Below are 14,581 nucleotides of genomic sequence, written 5' to 3' on the forward strand. Positions count from 1 at the left end.
AATTATTGGCAACACATTGAAAAAGCAAAGAAGTCACCCTTTGATGATTGATGTCCAATTAGTCTGGTGACCTCCTGATGTCCAATTTCCAGCCCAGTCACCCTCAGCTATGAACAAAGGTCCAATAAGCAGGGAGTAACATTTCAGAAAAGAGGAGGCTGTGTGAAGAGAGGGGCTGGCAGCCAGTCCTTTAACACAGCTGTGGCTGAATGAATCCAGCTGTCTGCTTGCTAGTTTATGACCTCAGCAGTGTAAATAAAAACGGCAGATGGACAATAAGATAGCACAATGTTGAATATATTTTATAATTAGAAGCAAAATGGCTAAAATTGCATTGAGCATTTCATAAAAACTTACATAGAAGAGCTCATCCCCTGACATCTTTCCAGCTTTATTAGATCATCAAAAGGAGAAGGCTAGTGGGCGTGGTGTGTACACCGTTAGTCCTGGCACTTTGGAGGAGAGGCAGGCAGGTCTCTGTGAGTTTGAGGGCAGCATGGCTACACAGTGAGTTCAGGTCAGTCAGAGAAAGACAGCAAAGGACAGAGATGTCAGGGATAGAACTCATGCTGTCGGGCTTGGCGGCAAGGCCCTCACTTGCTGAGCCGTCTTGCTAGCTCTGTGTAACCTAACACTGCTACAAACCAATCGTCTAGGAAAACCTTCACTGATCAGCATACAAGCTGCAAAGCTGGAATATCAAAGTCATGCTTCTGCTAAAATTCAATAATTTTTAAAAAAGTGCCGGGACAGCATGGTGGCCAAGCAGTTTAGGTTACTTTGCTGCTCTCTAGCAACCTGAGCTCAGTCTACAGGATCCACTTGGTAGCTAGAACCGACTCCTGTAGGTTCTCCTCTGAGCTTCATGGCATACACAAATAAATGGATGACTAGATGCAGTAATAATTTTAAAAGAAAAGACTTATGTTCTCTCCTAGCTGTGTGAATGACGTTAAAATTTAGCAGGTCCCATACACACAAGGAACGAGCCATACTTACTCCATCTCTAAGTCTGCAGGCAATTCGCTTTCTTTTTCCCAGGTCAATATATCTACTGCGTATTGAAACATAATAGCAAAAATGTTGTAAGTTCTTGCTACCACATCTTCTGATAGATGCACAAGAGGATCCTGAGGGAGAACAGAAAACACAACTCCCTTAGTGTTTTTTTTTTTTTTTTTTTTTGCCTTCCAACTCCAACTCTCAAACACAAGAAGGGTGCCAGGTTTTGTTACATAACAAATTTAATCCTGTACATGTTACAAAACACAAAATTACAATTCCTAAAATGTTTTCTTCCCATGATCTCAATTTTAAATTAGCTGAGTCAAAACATTCAGACACTCAAATGCCTAATGCATATAACTAAGCACTGTGGAACAGCACGGGAACGCTAAACTCTAACCTCAAACCATCTTTCCAGTGTGTATGGGAAGCTCCAACTTGCAGAACTGAGGGAAGGTATTTGATGTCAAGCCTAACCATGTGAGTTTGAACCCTAGAGCCTACATAGTAGATGGAGAAAAACGATCCCTGCAAGGTGCTCTGACTGTCTGTGGTATGCATGTGTGTGCATGCACACACATGTGTATGTGTGTGTGCACATGTGTACAAGCACTCGTACTCTAAACAAATGCAAAAAAACCCCATATAAAACAAGGAAAGACAATCAGTCATTCAATTTACATAGGAGAAAACGTCATTCCCCATTTAAGACCTGGGAGAAGTTTCTTAAATTATCAAAGGAGATGTCACACAGTCTATTGTGGCTCTCAACAAACAGAAGTACCTGAACCCACTACCTTCTGCCAAGGAGCCATGTGGATTTTTAAAAAAAAGATTTATTTATTTACATATTTATTTATACAGTGCTCTGCCAGCATGACAGAAGAAGGCACTAGATCTCATTATAGATGGTTGTGAACCATCATGTGGTTGCTAGGAATTGAACTTAGGACCTCTGAAAGAGCCAATGCTCTTAACCTCTGAGCCATCTCTCCAGCCCCCATGTGGAATTTTGATGGGGCTTTCCTTAACTGTCACAGTAATGAGATATGCTACTGCTGTTTAATACAACATATCCAATTGTCTATATGCCTGCTCAACAAATTTCTTCCACAATCAGATAGTACTTGCAACACTGATCTTTTTAAAATTAGTTTTATTTTACTGGTATGATGTTTTGCCTACAAGTGTTTCTTGCAGCACATACTTGCCTGTGCTTTTGAAACGCCAGAAGAGACTGTCAGATTCCCTGGAATGGGAGTTACAAATTGTTGAGAGTTATTATGTGAGTACTGGGAATTGAACCTAGGTCCTCTCAAAGAGCAGCAAATGCTCTTAGCCGTGAGCTTTCTGTAGCCCTGCAATGGTCAATCTTGACTGGCAAGATGAGGGAATCTGGTATTGTCTAGGAAACATAAGTCTGGGTCTACGTATGAAGTTATTACAGAGATTTAACTGAGAACAATGATCCACCCTCAAAGTCAAGCAGCACCTTCTGACAGGAGCCAGCTGGAAGGAGGTCCCAGGCAAATGCCTGTCTACCCTCACTCCTGAGCAAGGACAGCTATAACTGCTGCCATCAAACTCCAGCCTCTGAAAAATTTGGCTTTCCAAAGTGAACTGAGCATAAGTGACTCTCCAGGAACTGCCAGGGCTTCGGTGCCAACTGGGAATGCTGAGTCCTCCAGCTCTGTGGACTGTTCTCAGTCTCTCCAGCATGCAGATGGCCACTGCTGCACGAGCCGGATCCTACGGTACAAGCCTAGATTTTAATAAATCTCCCTTTGTAATGTTTCTATCTTTGTTCTTACCTAACACAGTATTTATTACTTTTTTCTGTGTGCACATGTGTGTATGGTGTGTTTATATATGTGTGTAGGTAAGATTAATTGCACATATGTACATGTATAATCGTAGGCCAGAAGTTGATGTCAGGTGTCTTTTTTTTTTTTTAATCGATTTCTCCTTTGTGTTAAGGTGGGGTCTCTTGTGGAAGCTGAAGCTTAACAACCCTGCTAGTCTGGCTAGCTAGCTTGCCACAGGCAAGAGGGCCTGAGCTGTCCCCAGCATCCCTCTAAAGAGCTGAGCCCAATACAGCATGCACTAGGCAGGGTTTTCTGCAGGAACAGAATCCCTCTCTGGGGAGGAGACAGGAGGATTCCCTGGAGCTCAATGGTCAGCTGTTGAGTCTCTGTCTCAAAAAGTAAGGTGGGAAGCAACAGAGGAAGACAACCAACATTAATCTCTGCCTGCACAACAACTCTGAGGGCATCTTTACCTCCTCTTCCACAACTTCAGAGCTGTGAAGCTCATGCTTTTGACAGTAAGGACCCTCTTTCCACGCTTCAGTGTCACCACAGTCACAGAAGCCTCCACCGCCTGATGTCGTCATCTTGAAGAAAAAAGACAGTTATCTGGTAAATATTCACTGGATGTCAGGTTATACATAACATCAAGTGCTACGACAGAAAACTGCTTAAGTGTTCCTTGCTTTGAAGGGAAAAAAATAGCAAATAAAAGGGGCTGTCAATGTTTTCTTGCAAGTAAGCCTGTAGGTTTGACCGATTTCTAAAAAATAAAAAATGAGCTACTTTGCTATAGTGGGGAGAGTTCAGGTATTTCAGAGAGGCTGTGTCTGCACACACTGCTTTCTTAATTAGGAAAACAAAGGACTGGGGAGATTCCCTTGGGGTTCTGCTAGAGCGCTCCTGTCTGTACTAATGATGCTGTAACACAGTAGGCTCAAGCAAACAGTTTTTCTTCTTTAACAACTCCTAAAATTCCGTTCCTTTAAAGGGTTGGTAAAAAGTGCTCATTGAAACTTTGTTATCACCTGGAGGCTTCAGGAATTAGTCACACTTACTTAAGCTACAGCAACTAGCTACTAAGTCTGGCAAGACAAAACCTACAGGCTAATAATTGGTATACCAGTAGTAATTTTAAAAAACTACCACAAAAAAAGAGTTAGGAATGATTTAATTCAGATGCAACAAATTTTCGAATAAATGCAACTTTACTCTGCCCAAAGCAAGCATTTGTATGCTCTGTATCACAGCGTAATTAGTGTCCTTCTGCATATTATTTATTCCCAGGAGATCAGATATGGGCAAGAAACATGGTAGGCCGCCACTTGGAAAACAGCTTGGTGTACACAAGTGCTCTTGTTACCAAACACCAGACAGAGCAGCTGAAGGGTACCTGGGAGCATCTCGCCAGCTTATAGTGTGCGTGTGTGTGCGCGTGTGTACTGATATTCTATATATCCTTTCTGTTCTCTATTATCAAGACCTGGGCAGAGGGAATACCAACAACCATGGAAGAGCCCTGGCCCAGCTGGGATCTGGGATTAGGAACAGGACTGAAGCTCTTCCTACAGTCTATCCAAGGAACATGCAAGGTTCCTCAAACAGTCCCTTCTCCACCTCTCATGCTCAGCAGAGGACAGGGCAGGTCTGGGGAGAGCCTCAAATAAAATTATCAAGAGTCTTAGGGGCTGGAGGTAGGCCCTGAATAACAGAGGAGTATAGGCCTCTTTAATAATCATTTAAAATACCAGATCAATCTAGAGGACAGCTAGCACAGAAGATCCAGTTTTTATGTTATCTTTCTTAAATCTTTGAGTTCCAAGAAGTGTAGGCTTGTAACTCCTTTCTATACTGAACACCTCTACCCCCTTCTCCTTCTCCCTCCCCCAGGACGAAACCCAGGGCTTTACCCATACTTAGCAAAGCCCTTTCTATACTGAACACCTCCCCTTCCCTTCTGGGCTTTGTCTATGCTTGGAAAATACTATACTAACAGCTACATTTCCTAAAAACAAAAACAAAATCCCACAATTTGGAAACCATTCTCCCCCGCCACCCTTACCTCTAAATCTTTTGGTTTTGAAATGAGAATTGGTTTGGAGGCTCTAGCAAGGGGCTCACTGCTCACATTCCTTCAATGCAGACTGTCCCTGACCTTGGGCCTGAGCATGCAGCTTTAGGAGGGAGTCCAAGTGGAGCAGTAAGGGAGGAAGGGAATGTCCACGTAGCCAGCCAGGGCAGCAAATCAACCATGGTGAGCAATGGTGTGACAGACATTGTAGCCAGTTTGCCCTCACAGCCATTAGATCTTTAAAATGAGACAAAAGGTACCCAGTATAAAATTCAACACTGTGTGTGCTTGCCATTACTGACCCTGTATCGATGGTCTCTGTGGATACTTCCCAAAAAGCACTCCATGCATAAAACACAGGTAGGATCAACTGCACAATCCCTGTCAAGTTAAAGAAAAAGAGAATGAATAAATATGGGTATCAAAAATTAATCCTCTCCCTCAATATCAGAACCATTCTGGAAGTGTCAAAATAGGAGCTGCTAGTCCCCAAATCTGCAGCTCTCTGCTCAATGAAATCACCCATGTTTTCATGCTGGAGTATATGAGGGAGCCTTTCAGCACAGCCTTGACCAGAATGGTCTGTCCACTGCTCCACAGGTTTGGGAAGACTTGATCTAGTAAGCTAATGCACCCTACAGCCACAGCTTACAACCTTCTATTGAAGTGGCATCTAAAATGAAGGTGGGGCATGAGTACTGAACTCCTGTTGTTAGATAGTAGCACTTTTCTGTTATTTCACTATGTAGACCAGGCTGGCCTTGAAAGCACACAGATCTGCCTGCCTCTGCCTCCGGAGTGCCTGGAATAAACATATGCACCACCATGCCAGAGCAGATGTCTTGCATATTAAGCCAACAACTGCCCTATGACTAACTGGGTTCAAGAGTGAAATGTCTAAGGCTGCAAAAGCCCAGAATGGGAGAATTGTTGTATGCTTAATCTGAAGAACATTCTCAAAAGGTTGAAAATAAATACCACTGAACAAGAATTGGAAATATACAACTTATACAACTAATAGTAATATTGAAGGAACTTAAAGAGCAGTAAAATGTCACTTTCAACTGTCCCCTGTATTTTGAACAGTAGCACAGGTCTCTGACAGTATATGTTTGAGGCATTAAATAGATAAATATTCCACATCTGCAACTGGGAAACAGCAGCTCATAGAGCAGTCTAACCTGGGATAATGGAGATGTGGGTGCAGGCCAAGTCCATGGTTCTGAGTTACCAATATATCTCCTTCTACAGCCCAAGCATGCTGTCTATGCACTAAACTTTCATGTACTTTGTGGTAACAGAGAGTAGTGCCGCAATACAACTTGATTTTCTACTAAGAGTCAAATTACATGGAGGCTAGCTGCTGATGCAACCTCAGAGCTATGTTGCAGCAGGCCTCCCTTGACTGCTGCAACACAGTACCGCCCCAAAGAGGCTGGGACCAACGCGGTCAGCTGAGACGACTGCTAGCCTTGCTTCAGCAGAACGACTTCTCCGTATCTTCAGTCTCCCAGCACCAGCTGTTCCCATCACGTACCTGACACACCTGAAAACCCCATGTAAGGACAGAGTGGACCCACTCTTAGAATAGTGCACCCTAACTGATGAATAATCCTTTCCTCCATTTAGTCTGCCCATACAAGCCGTCTAAAACCCCAGCAAAACAATTCTCTCTAGAAGCCTGCATGCCCTACTTGTGCTCTGTAATAAATTAATCACAAGTCCGTTGGCCTCAGAATTTTTTCTCTAAGGGGTGACAGAAAACCCAGGACAGGGGGTAGAGTCTTGTTTTGTTTCTCGATCTCAGGGACTCCCTAGCCATTACCAGGGACGAGTCCCAAAGCAGCTGCCACATGTCTGAGTTTCAGTGCCCACAAGAAAAGTCCATTAAAAAACAAAAGAATACTCATAAACTTTTATTACCATCAACTCATGTAATATTTATTCATGTGTTTGAGTGCGCATGCCTATGTACCACAATTCTCTCTCTCCTTCCACCATGTGGGTCCTGGGATTTAACTCAAGTATGAGGCTGTTGAAAAACATCCTTAACTGCTGAGCCATCTTTCAAATATTTATTTTCAGCATTTTAAATTTTATGTATCTCTGTGTATGTGCACCTGAGTGCAGGTGCCTGTACAGGGCAGAGGTGAGTTAGAACTGCTACGACTGGGGATACCAGTAGCTTCAAGATGACCACATGGATGCTGGGAACAGAACTTGGTACCTCTGCTGAGCCAATCTCCAGCCGCCATCATATATTTTTAACAACAAAGTACAGGTCTAAGCATTTAAATTTAGCTGCATGAAAAAAAAATACAAAAACAGCCCATTTTCCCACATTTTATTATATATGAGCGAAAAACCCCTAACATTCTGGCATGTAAGAATAAAAGAAAGGGCTTTCCAGGCAGAGGCCTGGTGTGACATGACACAGATGTTCTGGCTCGTGCTTCCTAGCAGCTGGAATAACCCTGAGGTGCTCCAGGCCTTAGAAAGCAAACTCCTTCTGACCTTCTGCTGCCTTCCTCTTACCTTTGCCCTTCTCTAAGTCATGTGACCAGAACTGGACTACTTGTGAGTCGCCCCAGCCTTTCTGTCTTGAAGACAGCCATAGAGAAACCCTCACAGAGTAGCTCCTAAGTGGATCCTAATGGAGATTCCAGGAACGGTCCTGCCCCAAACCACCTAAAGGAATGCTCAAGGCCAAGAAGAATCCATACAGACAGGTTTTGTGGATTTTCCCAGTCTATTATGAGCATTAGGGCTTACCCTTTTTTTGTCCAATCACAGTGCAACATGACTGAGCTTCACCCATGCTCCATAAAAACCAGAAAGGACACAGCATGGAGAGCTTCCAGAATGCTCACACCTGGGGGAGCCACCCCCAGAGGGCACAGAAGGTTCTCCAAGATCTTGCCCTGTATATTCCTTCATCTGTATCCTTTGCAATATGCTTTATAGTAGCCCAAGAAATACAATTCCTTCTGGCAAATTAATCAAACCCAAGGTGAGAGCCATAGGAATCCCAATTGCAAATCAACCCATCCTGAAAAATGGGGTTTTCAGAATTGGGTGGGAGGGGTCAGAAAGAACCCTGAGGGGTTGGCAAGAACTGGAGAAATCACCATAGACCCCAGATATATCTATTTTAGTGCTTGGACAGTGATAGACTACAGACCACAAGAGGGTCTAGAAGGACTAACACCTCAAAGCAATGAGCACAGATGCCATCCAGCCGCTATCCTATGCTAAAAACTATTCCTGACTCAGAAAACCATTTCTAGGGAAAACGATTGATCAAGGCAGATGGAGAAATCTATGATGTCACCGAGTCATCTTTTGTTTGTTTTTTGTTTTTCTGACAGGGTTTCTTTGTGTAGTCTTGGCTGTCCTGGAACTCTCTTTCTAGACCAGGATTGCCTTGAACTTACAGAGATCCACCTGCCTTTGTCTCCTGAGTACTGGGATTAAAGATGTGCTACCAATGCCCAGCAATCTTGTGCCAGAAACTAAGTAAGCACTCTGAGAACACTAACAGCATAAAAAAAAGAGCAAACAGCGGCAAAAGCTTCTATTGTGTGAAGTTAGGACACAGTGGTTAAGTGAAAAAAAAAATGGTGCTGGATCAATGGTCCCTTCAATCCCCAGGACCCCTGCAAAGGTGGACGGAGAAAACAGCCTCCACAAAGCTGGCACTTTAGCCTTGACGTATGTGCCTCAGCTGTTATGGTCATGGATCAATACATCTCAGGTTCAAGTCCTAGCACTGCAAAAATATCAAAACAAAACAAAACAAAGACACTCAAAGCTTCAGAGGAAAGGACAGCTAACACCATGAGAGAGCTTTCCTACACAACTCTTCATTACTTGGGGCGGGAATGACTTTATAGCGGGAACAGCTGCGGACAGCACTGTCATCAGGGATCAGTGGGACCACGGCCACACACCAGGCTTGGACTCATCATCTCTGTGGCCATCTGGCCAAAGGTACAAGGTCTATTTACCAGACAAATCCAACTTGAAGGGCATTTTCAAAAATAACTAGTTTGTAATCTTCAAAAGTATCAAGATCATAAAAAGAAAATCAAGTAGACTGGGGTAAAATTCAGACTTTAGATTTAAAGACACACAAATGTGCGGCTGGCATTGTATCTTCTGGGTAGAGGACACCACTGGAGCGCAGCCTCCGGATCTGTGAATCACAAGGTTGAACTCCATCTATTCCCCAAGCAGCAGCAACACGCTCAGAGAGGTCTTTATAATGCCAAGAACTCACTCTACAGCGCTTCACTGTACGGTACGATCAGAAGTGATACTCTGACCACACTGATAAGGAAAAAATAACATGGAAAACCAGATACCTTAATTAGCTTAATTCAAATTTTACAGCAAAATGTTTTTTACAAGTTGAACAACGCCTCTATCAACAGTATATCCACACGACGGCATACTCTTTAGCTGTGTAAACTGAATGGAAAGACGCTAAACTTTTAGAAAATTTAGTTCTGTATACATACTTGTTTCGAGACAGGGCTCCTCTATGTAGTCATGCCTGTCCTGGAACTCGCTCTGTAGACCAGGCTGGCCTCGAACTCAGAGATCTGCGTGCCTCTGCCTCCCGAGTGCTGGAAGCGTGCATCACCACACCTGACTTACATATTTCTTTTCATTACATTAATTTATTTTGTGTGCATGGTCACATGTATATGGGCTTTTGAGTGGTCTCTGGGATCACACTCTGGTCAAGAAGCTCAGCAGCAGCTGCCATTACCCACTGAGCCATCTTGCCAGCCTATGTTTGCACATATGGTTAAGACAGTCTGTACATCTGTGTATACACATGCATGCATGATGCCTAGTAGGCACAGAGAATTTCTGGAAGGACAGTGTTAAGCAGTGATAATCAGCACAAGAAGTGAGAAGGGGTCAGGGCACGTTCTTCTGTCTTCTCTCACAGACTCAATTTCAGCAATCTTTTAAGGTCATCTTGCATTAAGCCCATACAGCAAACATATCCTAATTTCCACCATCCCCAATTAAAAAGAAACTCCTTGGAGAAATGACTGATTCTCATATAGGTCACAGCAAATACAGAAAGCTGTGGGCACCTCATCATGCCAGAGAGGGAAGCAGCACCCCAAAGCTAATGAAGGCAGAGGAGAGAAACAAAGGGGCCAGTGTGACGGGGTTCCACAGCCAACTCCGGAACAATGAGAGCATCAAAAAGAATCATTGTAAGCACGATGCGTCAGGAAGTAACAGGCCAGGACAGAGGTGGAAGTTACTCAGGCCTTCTCCTGTGCTGCTGACAGGCTGCTCTTGATCTGGAAAACCATTTCATGACTATTTGCTCCTAAATCAGTTAATTAAACTGTAGTATTGGCGGTGTGTACTTTTAAATGTATAGGTTTCATAATTTGGAAATAAAAATCTGAAGGTTTCAGAGAAGAACTGTCGTATTTTACCTGCAAGAGTACGTGGGCTCGCCTACTTTAAACACTCGGCCACAGAGATGAGAAGGCTTGTTCGCCTGTTCAAGCTTCGGAAAGCCCAGGGCAGGGTCCTCACCACAGATGTACCACTCCATTGGCCCCAACAAGATGTGCTGTGCGAGTGTGTCTTCCTTCTGGGGGTAAGGGTTGGGACCCCGGCAGTAGATTTGGGGCACACAGTGGGCTAAATGCTGGTATACTTCTCTGGTAAGGTCAGTTGCTTGCAGCCATTTCTTTAAAAAAAAAAAAAAAAAAAGTTTTAAATAAAGTCAACTGAGTACTAATTCGAGCAATTATAACCAACTTCCTTTTTTGGTAAAAATATAATAATAATAATGTTTTGTTTATATTGTTATACATTACAATTTTAATCCGGGTCAGCAAGATGGGTAAAAGTGCTTGCCTGATGACTTCATTTCAATCCCCAGGACCCTCATAAAGGTTCTCTCTCTCTCTCTCTCTCTCTCTCTCTCTCTCTCTCTCTCTCTCTCTCTCTCACACACACACACACACACACACACACACACACACCTTATTTAAACCACAGCTGTTGTGTTCATTTGACTTCCAATACTTTGCTCGAAAAATGTTATTCCAATTGTGAGAGGGATTTTCATGTCAGGAACGGACAGATGGATAGATGGTGTGCGCGCGCGCGCGCTTTCATAAATGTCATCCCACAAGAGCCTGGATGGATAGACTGTGTGTGTGTGTAATCTCTCATGAACGTTATCCTACAAGAGCCTGGTCTATTGACTATGGCTTCTTTCTCTGTCCAGCTTCTCTCTCTCTCTAAATCCTTTCCCCTTAGCTCTCCCTACTAAATCCAAATAAAAAACCAAAAATCAAAACCACTTCCCTTTTGAGGGCCTCGACTTTGCTTCCATCTCCTTATATATCTGGGTATCTCACAGGCTGCCCACACTGCACTCCTAACCTCCACCGCCATCCGAACCTGTTACTCCTTTCTCCGCGGCAGTGTTCACCTAAACTCGAAGTTTCCTCTGCTCCACTCAACATCGGCACTTTGTCTCCACTGTCACAGGTACCAAAAACTCTCCTGCACCCCATCCCAGGAGCAGCATGGCCATGGGGTCCCCACCAGCTTTGTCCCTCTGCAAATTTTTCTAACCTCACTATTGGGGTAATTTGTGACAAATACCCACTTGAACATGTCATCCATCTTCCCAATATGTTCATGATTAAGGCCCTGAAACGGCCTGCTAAGTCCTTCTGGCTTACTGCCCTGCTTTCTGGCTGTTTCTGGTCACTCCCTGAGTGTACTGGCTTTTCCTCCCAGGAGGTGTCTTTTCAGACCATTTCCCTCCTCCCTGCCCTTCGTCAGGTGTGCAGCAGTGAGCACTTGGTTAGACTGGTGGACTGGTGAGCGACTACAAGTGTGTTTTCACTCATTCTGTTTACACTCCAGAAAGAAAGCGGAGGAAGTCCAGACCTCTGGACTTAGGTCAGTTAAGTCTAAAGCTGAACCCACTGAGCCCTAGGTAAGACCCCTGGAAGCACTCCCTTGCCCTTCCTCTCTCCTTCTCTCCTTCTCTGGCCTTCTGCCACATATCCTGCCTCCTCTGCCACACATGCCATTGCTCTCTTAAACTTCTTTGTGCCATATTGGCTCTAAGCCAAGAAAAAGATAGAAACATCACAACATGAAATAAAGGGACCATTTCTACTACAACGCAGCTAAGTGAACTGCTAACACAACTCATAAACCCAGTGTTTACTTAAGATGCAATCAGGGTCTTGTTAAGAAAGGCTTCTACTTTCCAGGCTTGATGATGCACACCTTTAATCCCAGCACTTGGGAGGCAGAGGCAAGCGGACCTCCAAGTTCCAGGCTAGCCAGCAGGAGCAAGTTCCAGGACAGCTGAGTCTACACAGAGAAACACTGCCTTGAAAAACCAAAAAGGGAGCCTGGGGGAGGACTCCAAGCCAGGCATAGTGCTGTCTGTACACCTGTAATTCCAGAAGCAGGAAGATAAAGAATAAGTCAATGTGCGGAGCTGGAGATGACTCAAAGGTTAAGAGCACTTTTGCTCCTGCAGAGGCCCCAGGTTCAGCGCCCACGTGGTGGTTCACAACCATCTGTGACTCTAATTCCAGGGTATGTGGGGCCTTTTTCTCAACTGCAAGGGCCCCAGGAATACACATGGCCACACATGTACATCCAGAGAAAATGCTCCTAGACAGTCAGTCAATTACTTCATTAGCTGTTATCTGTATAATCCTCAGCCCACACAACATTTGAAATATTTGTGACTAAACTAAATAACTTTTTAGCCAATCTCATGTTCCATAGAACTCTTGCTAAAAATCTAAGTATCTTAGTTCATAAGGCTTGGTACTGAAAGAAAGACCGTAACTGCAAATCTAAGTTTTTTACCACTTGAGTAAAAGTGAATTATCTTCATGTTTGTTTCATGTAAGCAGGAAGGGAGCAAATTATTGTTAAAATGACAGTATTTCTTAGGAGGCAATCCCAACATTTTAAGGATTCTCCCCTTTTAAAAGAGTAGCTATAAATCAAAATTTTATAATGCAGAAACACAATGTGTGAGCATGAACTCACTCACACACACGCACGCGCACACACACGCACACACTTTAAGCTCTATAGTGATAAAAAGGGCAAGCAGTGGAATCTTACTCATTGAGTACTTTTTGTCTGTTTTTTTTTTTTTTTTTTGGTTTTTCAAGACAGGGTTTCTCTGTGGCTTTGGAGCCTGTCCTGGAACTAGCTCTGTAGATCAGGCTGGTCTCGAACTCACAGAAATCCGCCTGCCTCTGCCTCCCGAGAGCTGGGATTAAAGGCGTGTGCCACCATTGCCCGGCCTTTTTGTCTGTTTTTGAGACAGGGTTTTTCTATGTAGCTCTGGATATCCTGGAACTCTCTATATAGATCAGCCTGGCCTTGAACCCTTAAGAGACCCTCTTGCTTCTACTTCCTGAGTACTGGTATTAAAGGCAAGCACCTCACTCATTGAGTATTTAAAAGACATCTTTATTGGCCACATCCATGGCTAAATGTCCAATTGTTTATTCACTGTCAGGTGAGCGAAGATAATAAAAGTTATTAAATTATTGTATGCATATTTTGTGAATGAGAAAGTGTAAGAAATCTGAATACAATTTTAACTGACAACACTAAAGTTTTATTAAAAGCATTTTTCAGTAGGAGACAGTGTTGGACTCTAGAGTCCAACAACAGGACAAGTAAGAACAAATTATAGCTGGGCAGTGGTAATGCACGCCTTTAATCTACTCGAGAGGCAGAGGCAGGCAGATCTCTGAGTTCTAGGCCAGCCAGGACTGTTAACAGAGAAACTGTGTCCTGAAAAACCAAATAAATAAATACTCACTTAAAAAATAAATTCAGCCGGGCGGTGGTGGCGCAGCCTTTAATTCCAGCACTCGGGAAGCAGAGGCAGGCGGATCTCTGTGAGTTCGAGACCAGCCTGGTCTACAAGAGCTAGTTCCAGGACAGGCTCCAAAGCCACAGAGAAACCCTGTCTCGAAAAACCCAAAAATAAATAAATAAATAAATGCATTCAGGGGCTGGAGAAATAGCTGAGAGGGTAAAAACATGTACTGCTCTTACAGAGGACCAGAGTTTGTTCCCAGCATCTGTCTACAACTCGGGATCCAGCATAAGGGATCCAGCACTCTCTTTTGGACATTAAGGGTACCTGCACTAATGTGAACATACTCTCTTACACACACACACGTATTTTAAAATAAAGTGAAAATCGGAGGGGGATAACAGGGTCTCACTCTATAGCCCTGATGTAGAACGGGAACTCACAGGAATCCACGCGTCTCCACCACCTGAGTGCTATGACTAAAAGCATGTGGCAGCAAATCGGGCCAGAAATGTCCTGAATAAATAGATTTTTCAAAAAAGAGAGGACTGGAGATATAGCTTGGGGTAGAACACTTGCATAGCATGAACAAGACCCTGTACCTACACTTCACTAAGGTAAGAAAGCAAACACAAGAGAATGAATGAAAATCCCAGCACTTGGAAGGCAGAGGCCAGCAGATCTCTATGAGTTCAAGGCCAGCCTGCCTATAAAGCAAGTTTCTGGACAGCCTGGGCTGATAAACCCTGGGGAGACAGAGAAAGAGAAAGAGAGAGAGAGAGAGAGAGAGAGAGAGAGAGAGAGAGAGAGAGAGAGAGAGAGAGAGAGAGA

General features: G+C 43.7%; 1 protein-coding gene across 2 annotated transcripts in view; it reads right to left on the minus strand.

Annotated features, from left to right (window-relative positions):
- The window catches only part of Ubr2 (ubiquitin protein ligase E3 component n-recognin 2), a 79,337-nt gene that overhangs the window by 58,729 nt on the left and 6,027 nt on the right, over positions 1 to 14,581 (minus strand). For both annotated transcript variants that reach the window (XM_050122731.1, XM_050122730.1), the window contains exons 2-5: positions 10,350 to 10,609; positions 5,184 to 5,262; positions 3,284 to 3,397; positions 1,000 to 1,130 (exon numbers count right to left, since the gene is read on the minus strand). In XM_050122731.1, the coding sequence (XP_049978688.1) occupies positions 1,000 to 1,130; positions 3,284 to 3,397; positions 5,184 to 5,262; positions 10,350 to 10,609 (584 nt within the window). The remainder of the gene's footprint in view (positions 1 to 999; positions 1,131 to 3,283; positions 3,398 to 5,183; positions 5,263 to 10,349; positions 10,610 to 14,581) is intronic.

This window comes from Alexandromys fortis, unplaced genomic scaffold (genome assembly GCF_014885135.2).
Source record: "Alexandromys fortis isolate MF-2015 unplaced genomic scaffold, M_Fortis_MF-2015_v1.1 scaffold_212, whole genome shotgun sequence".
Taxonomy (NCBI): Eukaryota; Metazoa; Chordata; class Mammalia; order Rodentia; family Cricetidae; genus Alexandromys; species Alexandromys fortis.